The following is a 14,539-nucleotide window of genomic DNA, read 5'->3' on the forward strand; positions in this document are numbered from 1 at the left end:
TGATTCGTATCGGACTTAAACAATCCAAAATACTGCCAAACTGGTGACGTGACGTTTCCTTTTTTATTTACAATTTCCTCTCGTGCTTCCGCACTCATATTCCCGTTTCGTTGATTAACGTGGACCCCGACTTAAACAAGTTGAAAAACTTATTCGGGTGTTACCATTTAGTGGTCAATTGTACGGAATATGTACTGAACTGTGCAATCTACTAATAAAAGTATCAATCAATCTTTGCTTTTTTCCCCCTGTTAGCATTTCCCAGAATGCCTTGCGGTTCAGGCTCGGCCGTGATAGGTCGAGAGGCTAAAGCTTTTCCTTTGCCTACACCCCCCAGAGTGCCGTGCGGTTCCGATTCTGCGTTTCTACTATTTTTTTCTAACAGAACTCAGTGAAATTATCGAACGTTCTATCGACCCCATTTTCTATTGATATTGATCACATGTCTATCGCGATATATATCGTTATCGTTTTATCGCCCAGCCCTAATTCTTGTCACCAGGATGAACGCTATTGAATAGTCGCGAGAAGGTTAGCGGTTCCAATTAACTACATTACTCTGTGAAACAGTTTTAAATAGCTCTGTGAGTGGTAAAGGTGGCCAACCTCTGATGTAATTCAGCGGGCGGTTGGCGGGCGGGTACGGTCCCGATAAAATGTTGGTTCGGGTGGACGGCGGGTGGATGACGATTATGGTGACGCGGATGCGGATGATATAATTGCCTATCCGCGCATCTCTAGTATGTATGAATAAAATGTATGTGTGGGTGTGTCACATGTTGCCCGGTGACGCAAGCGAGGAAACATTAGCTGTGCTAACATTAGCATAGTCCAGTGCTTCTCCAATATCTTCTGTTATGCCCCTCCCCCCAGGAAGCACAAGGGGAGGGGGGGGCGTGGCCTGCAGTGGAAAGGAGTGTAGAGCTTCCTTGTGTGTTGCAGTGACATGTAGGAAAGAATAGTCATGCCATGTCTTCACATGTCATTCCCACTTTCAGGTTCAGCAGACACTTGATGCCAGGGCAGCTTTTGTTGGACCTCCACCCACCACCTTTGTTGCAGCAGGTGACCTTCTCACCTTTCACTTTCACTTCCACTCTCCAACATGATGTACTCACTGTGTGTATGGGCTCCAGCCCCTCCAGTCAGCACCCCCCCTCCTCCACTGATGAGACCGGCCTTCGTTCCACACATCCTGCAGCGGCCAGGTGAGGGCATGTTCATGACGTCTGACATCCAACTGATACCGGCTGTGATACAGGTGCTCAGAGGATCCAGGTCATGCGCGCGCCTCCTGTGGCTCCTCCCATGCCACGGCCTCCTCCACCCCCGCCCATGATGATGCCGCCTCCCCTGCAGGCCCAAAGCCCCCCCAGTGTCTCCTCGCCAGTCCAGCACATGACTGCTGCTCCTGTGGTCAGTCTGGGACTTCTTGGCAACCCCTCCCATTGGTCTGACTACCATGTGTCCAGGTGAGCGAGATGATGGCCATGGTCCCGGCCCAGCCCACAAGACCGGGAGTCCCGCCTTCAATCAAGTCGGCAGCGACCATCTTCCAGGCTGCGCCCACGGTTTATTCCGCCCCTCCCGTCACCGTCGGACCCCCCAAAAATGATGCCCTGGCTCAGCGGCAAGCCAGAATGGTAGCACCTGTTGATTGTGACATCATCACAACTGTCCATTTCCTTCCACTTCTACTCTAACACCTGACCAACAGCCTCAAATCTTTGCTAACTACTAGTTTGCTAGCTATTAACAATGTCAACTACCGTTTGCTAACCAGCGTGTAACGACTAGTTCACTAGCTATTAACAATGTCCACTACCGTTTGCTATCAAGGGTGTAACAACTAGTTAGCTAGCTGTTAAAAGTGTCAACTACCGTATGCTAACCAGCGCGTAACGACTTGTTAGCTAGCTATTAACAATGTCGACTACCGTTTGCTATCAAGGGTGTAACGACTAGCTAGCTATTAACAATGTCCACTACCGTTTGCTATCAAGGGTGTAACGACTAGTTCGCTAGCTGTTAACGATGTCAACTACCGTTTGCTCACCAGCGTGTAACGACTAGTTAGCTAGCTGTTAACAATGTGCACTGCCGTTTGCTAACCCACGTGTAACGACTAGTTAGCTAGCTATTAACAATGTCCACTACCGTTTGCTATCAAGCGTGTAACAACCAGTTAGCTAGCTGTTAACAGTGTCAACTACCGTTTGCTAACCAGCATGTAATGACTAGTTAGCTAGCTATTAACAATGTCCACTACCGTTTGCTATCAACGGTGTAACGACTAGTTCGCTAGCTGTTAACGATGTCAACTACCGTTTGCTCACCAGTGTGTAACGACTAGTTAGCTAGCTGTTAACAATGTCCACTACCATTTACTAACCAGCGTGTAACGACTAGTTAGCTAGCTGTTAACAATGTGCACTGCCGTTTACTAACCCACGTGTAATGACTAGTTAGCTAGCTATTAACAATGTCCACTACCGTTTGCTATCAAGCGTGTATCAACTAGTTAGCTAGCTGTTAACAGTGTCAACTACCGTTTGCTAACCAGCATGTAATGACTAGTTAGCTAGCTATTAACTATGCCCACTACTGTTTGCTATCAAGGGTGTAACGACTAGTTAGCTAGCTGTTAACAATGTCCACTACCGTTTACTAACCAGCGTGTAACGACTAGTTAGCTAGCTGTTAACAATGTCCATTGCCATTTGCTAACCAGCATGTAACAACTAGTTAGCTAGCTATTAACAATGTCCACTACCGTTTGCTAACCAGCGTGTAATGACTAGTTAGCTAGCTATTAACAATGTCAACTACTGTTTGCTAACAAGCGTGTAGAGACTAGTTAGCTAGCTATTAACAGTGTCCACTACCGTTTGCTATCAAGGGTGTAACGACTAGTTAGCTAGCTGTTAACAATGTCCACTACCGTTTACTAACCAGCGTGTAACGACTAGTTAGCTAGCTGTTAACAATGTCCACTACCGTTTACTAACCAGCGTGTAACGACTAGTTAGCTAGCTGTTAACAATGTCCACTGCCGTTTGCTAACCAACGTGTAACGACTAGTTAGCTAGCTATTAACAATGTCAACTACTGTTTGCTAACAAGCGTGTAGAGACTAGTTAGCTAGCTATTAACAATGTCCACTACCGTTTGCTATCAAGGGTGTAATGACTAGTTAGATAGCTGTTAACAATGTCCACTACCGTTTACTAACCAGCGTGTAACGACTAGTTAGCTAGCTGTTAACAATGTCCACTGCCGTTTGCTAACCAGCATGTAACGACTAATTAGCTAGCTATTAACAATGTCCACTACCGTTTGCTAACCAGCGTGTAATGACTAGTTAGCCAGCTATTAACAATGTCAACTACTGTTTGCTAACAAGCGTGTAGAGACTAGTTAGCTAGCTATTAACAATGTCCACTACCGTTTGCTAACCAGCGTGTAACAACAAGTTAGCTAGCTGTTAACAGTGTCAACTACCGTTTGGACCAGATGAGTCGCCCGCTGGCCTGTTCTAAAAATAGCTCAAATAGCAGCACTTACCAGTGAGCTGCCTCTATTTTTTAAATTGTATTTATTTACTAGCCAGCTGGTCTCGCTTTGCTCGACATTTTTAATTCTAAGCGAGACAAAACTCAAATAGAATTTGAAAATCCAAGACTTGGTCTTCACTTGTTTAAATAAATGCATTTATTTTTTTTACTTTGCTTCTTATAACTTTCAGAAAGAGAATTTTAGAGAAATAACAACCTTAAAAATTATTTTAGGATTTTTAAACACCTTTTTACCTCTTCATCTTCTTTCCTGACAATTTCAATCATTGCTCAAGTAAATTTTATTTTTTTTATTGTAAAGAGTAATAAATACATTTTAATATAATTCTTCTTTTTAGCTTCTGTTTTTTCGAATATTTGTGAAATATTTCTTCAAACTTATTATGATTAAAATTCAAAAAAATTATTCTGGCAAATCTAGAAAAATCTTTAGAATCAAATTTAAAGCTTATTTTAATGTCTTTTGAATTTCTTTTAAAATTTTTGTTCTGGAAAATCTAGAAGAAATAATGATTTGTCTTTGTTAGAAATATAGCTTGGTCCAATTTGTTATATATTCTAACAAAATGCAGATTGGATTTTAACCTATTCAAATCTCATCAAAATTCTAAAATTAATCTTAATCAGGAATAATTACTAATGATGTTCCATAAATTTTTATTTTTTTATTTTTTCAAAAAGATTCAAATTAGCTAGTTTTTCTCTTTTTTTTGGTAGAATTTTGAATTTTAAAGAGTTGAAATTGATATATATATATATATATATATATATATATTTTTTTTAAAGGTAAATTGAGCAAATTGGCTATTTTTGGCAATTTATTTAAGTGTGTATCAAACTGGTAGCCCTTCGCATTAATCAGTACCCAAGAACTATCTCTTGGTTTCAAAAACGTTGGTGAGCTCTGGTGTAAGGTCTAGTTAGCTAGCTATTAACAGCGCCATGACCTGATAGTAAAGATGTGTGTGTGTGTGTGTGTGTGTATGTGTGTGTTGTCAGGAGGAGCTGGCTGCTCGTGTTGCCGAGCAACAGGCTGCAGTGATGGCAGCAGGTCTGCTGGACAGGAGGGAGAGTGAGGACAACACTGCAGTCATTGGACCCAGCATGCCGGAGCGGGAAGTACGCAAAGAGGTAGTCGTCATACTCCTGATACAAATCACACATGTATCGCCTAGTCCCATGCAGAGATCAATCGCACATGTATCGCCTGTTAGAATAGAATGGACTTTATTGTCATTATATTTGCATAAAACAAGATTAAAGACTAACTTAAGGTACAGTAGTGGGAACAAATATGGGGTGAAATAAATAATACAAGAGGTAATGGAAAAAAACTAACAATTGAAATAAACAGACTACTATCCAATAAAAATAATAAGCAATCCTGTACAATATACAAAACACTATAGAAATAAAAAAATACTGTACAATATACTGAACAAGACAAGAGTACCGAAGTAATAAATAACAATCAGTGTCGGACGTATTGCACTGGAAGGGTACTATTGCACAGTAGGGTGTTAGGGCAGGTTATTGTATAAGGGTGAATTATTATTATTACAAGTTAGAGTTCAACATGGTGACAGCTCTGGGAAAGAAGCCTGTTTGTTCTGGCTATGATGCACCTGTAGTGCCTGCCTGATGGTAGCAGGTGGAAGCCAGGGTGTGTGCTGTCTTTGGTGATGTTTTTTACTTTCCTGAGGCAACAGGAGTTGTGTAAATCCTTCAGGGAGGGCAGGAGACAGCCGATGATTTTTTGTGCAGAGTTTATTACTCTCTGAATCGCCTGTTTGTCTGCTTCAGTGCAGCTGGCGTACCACACTGTTATGCGGTACGTCAGTTCCCATGCGAATATCAATCAGACATGTATGGCCTTTTCCCATGAGGATATCAATCAGACATGTATTTCCTGTTCCCATGAGGATATCAATCAGACAAGTACTGCCTGTTCTCATGAGGATATTAATCAGACATGTATCGCCTGTTGCCATGAGTATATCAATCAGACTTGTATTGCCTGTTCCCATGAAGATATCAATCAGACATGTATCACCTGTTGTCATGAGAATATCAATCAGACATGTATCGCCTGTTCCCATGCAGGGATCAATCAGACATGTATCGCCCGTTCCCATGCCGATATCAATCAGACATGAATCACCTGTTGCCTTGAGGATATCAGTCAGACATGTATCGCCTGTTGCCATGAGGATATCAATCAGACATGTATCGCCTGTTCCCATGAGGATATCAATCAGACATATATCGCCTTTTCCCATGAGGATATCAATCACACATGTATTGCCTGTTCCCATGAGGATATTAATCAGGCATGTATCGCCGGTTGCCATGAGGCTATCAATCAGACATGTAGCACCTGTTCCCATGCCGATATCATTAGGACATGTATTGCCTGTTCCCATTAGGATATCAATCAGACATGTATCGCCTGTTCCCATGCAGGATCAATCAGACATGTATCGCCTGTTCCCATGCCGATATCAATCAGACATGTATCGCCTGTTCCCATGAGGATATGAATCAGACATGTATCGCCTGTTGCCATGAGGATATCAATCAGACATGTATCGCCTGTTCCCATGCCGATATCATTAGGACATGTATCGCCTGTTCCCATGTGGATATCAATCAGACATCAACAAGGTGTATTTGAAAGTATCCAGTAACAAACGTGTTGGCATGGTTGAACTTACTAGCAAAGCACTTCAACTTAGAGTTTATTCCAGAGGGCTGATAGTGAATATGATTTTGATAACTGCCATTAACTCATCTCACTCCATCAAACCATTGAGTTTGATTAGTTGTTATCATATATGAGCTCCATCCAACATGTCTGCTAGCTCGAGGAAGATGGTGATATCAATGGAGATGGGACGATTGATGTGATACGGCCTGGGATGAATGTGACATGATAACAGTTGTTGCTCCCGCAGCCAGTGGAGACTTCCAGCGAGGAGAAAAAGGTCAACAAGTCCAAGTCTGACAAGGTCAGGAAGTGCATTCGGACGGCAGCAGGAAGCTCTTGGGAGGACCCTAGTCTGTTGGAGTGGGAGACAGGTAGGAGCGTGAGTCTCTTTACTCTACTTGTACTGTGCAAAAGTCACCTGATGGCATGGTTACATGGAAATTGGTCATATATTGATATCTGTATCGTCATGTCTATGGTCATATATATTAATATCTGTATCGTCATGTCTATGGTCATATATATTGATATCTGTATCGTCATGTCTATGGTCATATATATTGATATCTGCATCTCCATGTCTATGGTCATATATATATTGATAACTGTATTGTCATGTCTATGGTCATATATATATTGATAACTGTATTGTCATGTCTATGGTCATATATTGATATCTGTATCGTCATGTCTATGGTCATATATATTGATATCTGTATCTCCATGTCTATGGTCATATATATATATTGATAACTGTATCGTCATGTCTATGGTCATATATTGATATCTGTATCGTCATGTCTATGGTCATATATATTGATATCTGTATCGTCATGTCTTTGATCATATATTGATATCTGTATTGTCATGTCTATGGTCATATATTGATATCTGTATCGTCATGTCTATGGTCATATATATTGATATGTGTATCGTCGTGTCTATGGTCATATATATTGATATCTGTATCGTCATGTCTATGGTCATATATATTGATATCTTTACCGTCGTGTCTATGGTCATATATTGATATCTGTATTGTCATGTCTATGGTCATATATATTGATATCTGTATCGTCATGTCTATGGTCATATATATTGATATGTGTATCGTCGTGTCTATGGTCATATATATTGATATCTGTATTTTCATGTCTATGGTCATATATATTGATATGTGTATCGTCATGTCTATGGTCATATATATTGATATGTGTATCGTCGTGTCTATGGTCATATATATTGATATCTGTATTTTCATGTCTATGGTCATATATATTGATATCTGTATTGTCATGTCTATGGTCATATATATTGATATCTGTATCGTCATGTCTATGGTCATATATATTGATATGTGTATCGTCGTGTCTATGGTCATATATATTGATATCTGTATTTTCATGTCTATGGTCATATATATTGATATCTGTATTGTCATGTCTCTGGTCATATATATTGATATCTGTATCGTCATGTCTATGGTCATATATATTGATATGTGTATCGTCGTGTCTATGGTCATATATTGATATCTGTATTTTCATGTCTATGGTCATATATATTGATATCTGTATCGTCATGTCTATGGTCATATATATTGATATCTGTATCGTCATGTCTGCATTGCAGATGATTTCCGTATCTTTTGCGGGGATCTTGGTAACGAGGTCAATGACGACATCCTGGCCAGAGCCTTCAGCAGGTATCCATCTTTCCTCAAAGCCAAGGTGGGTTTATGTTGACATTGTGCCATCCATCATGTTGATGACAAGACATAATAACACACATCACATAATATCGTAATGTAATATCACATCACATGACTGTCACACACCCGTCACATCATCTTTATACGCCCGTCACATGACTGTAAAATCACATCACATGTCCGTCACTACATTGTTACATGACTTTCACACATGTCACATGACCGTAATATCACATCACACGTCCATCACATGACTCACACATGTGTCACATGACGGTCACATGATGGTCACACATTGTCGCATGACCATAATATCACATCACGCGTCTGTCACATGACTGTCACTCATCTGTCACAACATGTTACACAACTGTCACATAAATGTCATACATTTGTCACACGATCTTCATATCACACCACAAGTCCGTCACATGTCCAACACACAACAGTCACACGCCTGTCACATCATTACATGACTATCACAAGACTGTCACATGACCGTAATATCACGTCACATGACCGTTACATGATTATCACATGACTGTCACACATTTGTCACATGACCGTCATATTACATCACAAGTCTGTCACATGACTGTCACATGCTCGTCACAACATCGTTATGTGACTGTCGCATGACGGTCACACATTAGTCTCATGACTGTAATATCACATCACACGTGTGTCACACGACCGTCACACACTCGTCACAGCATCGTTACATGACTGTCACATGACGGTCAAATGACGGTCACACATTTGTCACATGTCCGTAATATCACATCACACGACTGTCACACGCTCGTCACAACATCATTACATGACTGTCACATGACGGTCACACATTTGTCACATGACCGTAATATCGCATCACACGACTGTCACTCGACGGTCACATAGCTCGGCGGCATAGCTCGGTTGGTAGAGCGGCCGTGCCAGCAATTTGATGGTTGCAGGTTTGATTCCCGCTTCAGCCATCCTCGTCACTGCCGTTGTGTCCTTGGGCAAGACACTTTACCCACCTCCTCCCAGTGCCACCCACACTGGTTTAAATGTAACTTAGATATTGGGTTTCACCATGTAAAGCGCTTTGAGTCACTTGAGAAAAGCGCTATATAAATATAATTCACTTCACTTCACATGACCGTCACATGACCGTCACACGCTCGTCACAACATCATTACATGACTGTCACATGACGGTCACACATTTGTCACATGACCGTAGTATCGCATCACACGACTGTCACTCGACTGTCACATTACTGTCACATGACCGTCACACGCTCGTCACAACATCATTACATGACTGTCACATGACGGTCACACATTTGTCACATGACCGTAATATCGCATCACACGACTGTCACATGACCGTCACATGACCGTCACACGACCGTCACACGCTCGTCACAACATTGTTACATGACTGTCATATGACGGTCACACAATTGTCACATGACCCTCATATCACATCACACGACTGTCACATGACTGTCACCTGAGCGTCACATGACAGTCACATGAGCGCCACATGCGGGTGTGTTGCCAAGTGTCAGTGAGGAGCGTGATGAGTTGAAGGCGAGTGGCAATAATCAATCAATGTATTGATGACATTGTTACAGGTGGTGAGGGACAAGCGCACAGGAAAGACCAAAGGCTACGGCTTTGTCAGCTTCAAAGATCCAAACGATTACGTGCGAGCGATGAGGGAGATGAACGGTCAGACTTTCCTACTTTTCCCATTTCACTTTCACTTGTACTTCAGGGGGAAGTGGAATGTTGCCTATGATTCACAATCCTTCATTACCAGCAGCTTTTCATGCATTCACAAGTCTGCTCCACTATTGCCCACATCAAGTCCAATAAATAACATTGAAGTTGAATATCAACAAGTATTACCGTATTTCCTTCAATTGCCGCCAGCTATATAGTATGCGCCTGCCTAGAATTGCTGCCGGGTCAAACTCGTTTGGCAAAATAATTAGCGCATGCTTAGTATACCGCCGGCTCAAGATTAACACCGGGTCAAACTCGTTTCACAAAATATTTTTATTAGCGCATGTCTAGAATTTCCGCCGGGTCAAACTCGTTTCGCAAAATAATTAGCATATGTGTAGAATTTCTGCCGTGTCAAACTCGTCACGTCACGAGTGACATTTCACCTGTCATCATTTTTAAAATGGAGGAGGCTGATTTCAATCAATTGAAATCGCATAAAGGGAAGAAGATTAAGAGCTATTCAGTAGGCTTTAATGTCCAATCTATTGAATAGGCTAAAAAGAAAAGTAAGCAGCTATGATTTATTAATATACCGTAGCTGCGTGTGTCAAATAAGAGTCTTTAAATAACTCCCGCCTCCTGGTGGTAGAGGGCGCTCGTGATCCTTCTTGCGACTACTCGGCTGCAGAAGAAGCGACAAAAAGCAGCAAGAGTGAGCAGCGTGTGTTTATTTTTTCCTCTCGTTTGCACTTTTAACATGGAGGATTACATATCTAAAATAAAACAGTTATCTAAACTGGACTTTCAATCAAAGCAGGAGGTAATAAAGGAAGATCTCCATCGAGACAGAGAGACTTTTAAAGGGTAACATTATCACAATTTCAGAAGGGTTAAAACCAATAAAAATCAGTTCCCAGTAGCTTATTTTATTTTTTGAAATTTTTTTCAAAATTTTACCCATCATAGAGTATCCCGAAAAAAGGCTTTAAAGTGCCTGATTTTCGCTATCTGTGAAGCCACCGTCCATTTTCCTGTGACGTCATCTAGTGATATACATGCTATCCAGACGGATAGCACAGCAAGATATAGCGACATTAGCTCGGATTCAGACTCAGATTTCAGCGGCTTAGGCGATTCAACAGATTACGCATGTATTGAAACGAATGGTTGAAGTATGGAGTCAGATAGCAAAAACGAAAATGAAGAAGAAACTGAAGCTATTGAGCGAATAGCTATTGACGCTATTCGGCCATGTCTGCCTTAGCATCACCGGTAAAATGTGCAGACCAAACGATCGGGACTTTCACATCTTGTGACACTGGAGCGACTTAAATCCGTCGATTGGTATGTGTTTGTTTGGCGTTAAATGTGGGTGGAGGGAAACGCTGGATGCAAATATAGCTACAAATGTACATACAGCTAGCCTAAATAGCATGTTATCATCGATTAGCTGGCAGTCATGCCGCGACCAAATATGTCTGATTAGCACATAAGTCAATAACATCAACAAAACTCACCTTTGTGATTTCGTTGACTTTATCGTTGGAAATGCATCTGCAGGATGTCCATACATCTCTGTGCCATGTCTGCCTTAGCATCGCCGGTAAAATGTGCAGACCAAACGATCGGGACTTTCGCATCTTGTGACACTGGAGCAACTTAAATCCGTCGATTGGTAAGTGTTTGTTTGGCATTAAATGTGGGTGGAGGGAAAGGCTGGATGCAAATATAGCTACAAATGTGCATACAGCTAGCCTACATAGCATGTTAGCATCGATTAGCATGCCGTGCTAATCGATGCACATTCTACGTAAATCAACTTGAATCCGTCCCTGATCGTATTGTTACACCCTCCGACAACACACCAACGAGGCATGATGTCTCCAAGGTACAGAAAACTGTCGAAAAAACGGAAAATAACAGAGCTGATTTGACTCGATGTTTATAATGTGTTTGAGAAAATGGCGGTTGACTACCTAGGTGACGTCATGACGAATGTTACTAGATACTACATATATACTTACATCATGTATATATTACATGTTGTAATGAATGTTACTACATGACTTATATACTTACATCATGTATATATTACATGTTATTTTGAATGTTACTAGATACTACATATATACTTACATCATGTATATATTACATGTTATTATGAATGTTACTACATGACATACATACTTACATCATGTATATATTACATGTTATTATGAATGTTACTAGATACTACATATATAATTACATCATGTATACATTATATGTTATCATGAATGTTACTAGATACTAAATATATACTGACATGTCTATATTACGTTATGAATGTTACTACATGACATAGACACTTATATCATGTATATATTACATGTTATTGTGAATGTTACTGCATGACATATATACTTACATCATGTATATATTACATGTTATTATGAAGGTTACCAGATACTACATATATACTTACATCATGTATCTATTACATGTTATTATGAATGTTACTACATGACTTATATACTTACATCATGTATATATTACATGTTATTATGAATGTTACTAGATACTACATATATACTTACATCATGTATATATTACATGTTATTATGAATGTTACTACATGACTTATATACTTATGTAAACATGTGTTTACATGTTTTTTAAAGGGCTTCTTTATACATTAGCTCAATTGTTACCTGACTTTACAAAAATATTATTTAAAAAATAAACAGGTGTGTTGTTGTCTTACATAATGATTGTGAATAATAGGCATCATTCCAAACAAGTGCTGTTCCCTTTTAAACAATCACTTCTCCATCAGTTCTCTGATCCATTCTTGATCCCCATCCTTAGTGTGTGGTACTTTAGTGCAAGATTTGTGTGTGTGTGTGTGTTAAATCTGTGTGGGTGTGGGTGTGTGCAGGCAAGTACGTGGGCAGCCGGCCCATCAAGCTGAGGAAAAGCATGTGGAGAGATCGCAACATGGAGGTTGTACGCAAGAAGCAGAGGGAGAAGAAGAAGCTGGGATTGCGATAGTCTCCCACACATAAGTACTACTAAGTACTACATGGATCAACATAGTCTCCCACACATAAGTACTACTAAGTACTACATGGATCAACATAGTCTCCCACACATAAGTACTACTAAGTACTACATGGATCAACATAGTCTCCCACACATAAGTACTACTAAGTACTACATGGATCAACATAGTCTCCCACACATAAGTACTACTAAGTACTACATGGATCAACATAGTCTCCCACACATAAGTACTACTATGTACTACATGGATCAACATAGTCTCCCACACATAAGTACTACTAAGTACTACTAAATACCACATGGATCAACATAGTCTCCCACACATAAGTACCACATGGATCAACATAGTCTCCCACACATAAGTACCACATGGATCAACATAGTCTCCCACACAGAAGTACTACATGGATCAACATAGTCTCCCACACATAAGTACTACATGGATCAACATAGTCTCCCACACATAAGTACTACATGGATCAACATAGTCTCCCACACATAAGTACTACATGGATCACATAAGTACTACATGGATCAACATAGTCTCCCACACATAAGTACTACATGGATCAACATAGTCTCCCACACATAAGTACTACATGGATCACATAAGTACTACATGGATCAACATAGTCTCCCACACATAAGTACTACATGGATCACATAAGTACTACATGGATCAACATAGTCTCCCACACATAAGTACTACATGGATCACATAAGTACTACATGGATCAACATAGTCTCCCACACATAAGTACTACATGGATCAACATAGTCTCCCACACATAAGTACTACATGGATCACATAAGTACTACATGGATCAACATAGTCTCCCACACATAAGTACTACATGGATCACATAAGTACTACATGGATCAACATAGTCTCCCACACATAAGTATTACATGGATCACATATGTACTACATGGATCAACATAGTCTCGCACACACAAGTACTACATGGATCAACACTTTTTCAATAAACTGCATTCTGCACTCTTCTTTTGATTTCTTGAAGATTTTTTTCATCCGGTCCTTCCTGAGCTGCCACATTATAGTGGTAGAGGAGTGAGCGAGTTCCAGTGGTCCTAGGAGCTAAGTTGTCCGGGGGCTTCTCTCAAGACAAACAGGTCCTGGGTGAGTGATCAGAAAAAGAGCATCTCAAAGACCTGGTGGTGAGTTAGCTGCGGTGGTGGGGGAGGATGCCGGACAGACCTGGCAGACCCAAACGCATTGTGAGGGTCTGCTGGGAACGTCTGGCATAGTTTCCTGTCAGAGAGTTAGGGTGTAGGATGACAAAACAAAAGGACTAGTGAAATAAAGTGCAATACATTTTCATAACATGCTCATTACTGCCTAGTTTCTCTTGTTTGATTCTTATTTGTACTCTCATATGTTTTATTCTTATTGTTGCTTTGTTTTATTCCTATTGTAATATTTTCCATTTATACCCCCAATATTTACTTTTTACTTACTTTTTACATTATATCTCAATTCTGTACAGTGCTGCTGGAAATAGAATTTTCCTGAGGGAACTCTCCTGAAGGAATTAATTAAGTACTACCAATCTATCCATCTATGTACTCTATATGAATATATATATATATATATATATATATATATATATACACACACACAAACCCCGTTTCCATATCCATATTCAGTTGAATACGCTACAAAGACAACATATTTGATGTTCAAACTGATAAACATTTTTTTTTTTTTGCAAATAATCATTAACTTTAGAATTTGATGCCAGCAACACGTGACAAAGAAGTT

General features: G+C 40.2%; 1 protein-coding gene across 2 annotated transcripts in view; it reads left to right on the plus strand.

Moving 5' to 3' along the window:
- The window catches only part of rbm42 (RNA binding motif protein 42), a 28,419-nt gene extending 14,658 nt beyond the window's left edge, over window positions 1-13,761 (plus strand). For both annotated transcript variants that reach the window (XM_061915192.1, XM_061915191.1), the window contains exons 4-12: window positions 999-1,065; window positions 1,137-1,208; window positions 1,262-1,416; window positions 1,473-1,643; window positions 4,575-4,706; window positions 6,530-6,653; window positions 7,915-8,012; window positions 9,618-9,714; window positions 12,632-13,761. In XM_061915192.1, the coding sequence (XP_061771176.1) occupies window positions 999-1,065; window positions 1,137-1,208; window positions 1,262-1,416; window positions 1,473-1,643; window positions 4,575-4,706; window positions 6,530-6,653; window positions 7,915-8,012; window positions 9,618-9,714; window positions 12,632-12,744 (1,029 nt within the window). In that variant the 3' untranslated portion in view covers window positions 12,745-13,761. The remainder of the gene's footprint in view (window positions 1-998; window positions 1,066-1,136; window positions 1,209-1,261; window positions 1,417-1,472; window positions 1,644-4,574; window positions 4,707-6,529; window positions 6,654-7,914; window positions 8,013-9,617; window positions 9,715-12,631) is intronic.
- Window positions 13,762-14,539: the final 778 nt, after the last annotated feature.

The sequence above is a fragment of the Nerophis ophidion genome, linkage group LG11, assembly GCF_033978795.1.
Source record: "Nerophis ophidion isolate RoL-2023_Sa linkage group LG11, RoL_Noph_v1.0, whole genome shotgun sequence".
Classification (NCBI taxonomy): domain Eukaryota; kingdom Metazoa; phylum Chordata; class Actinopteri; order Syngnathiformes; family Syngnathidae; genus Nerophis; species Nerophis ophidion.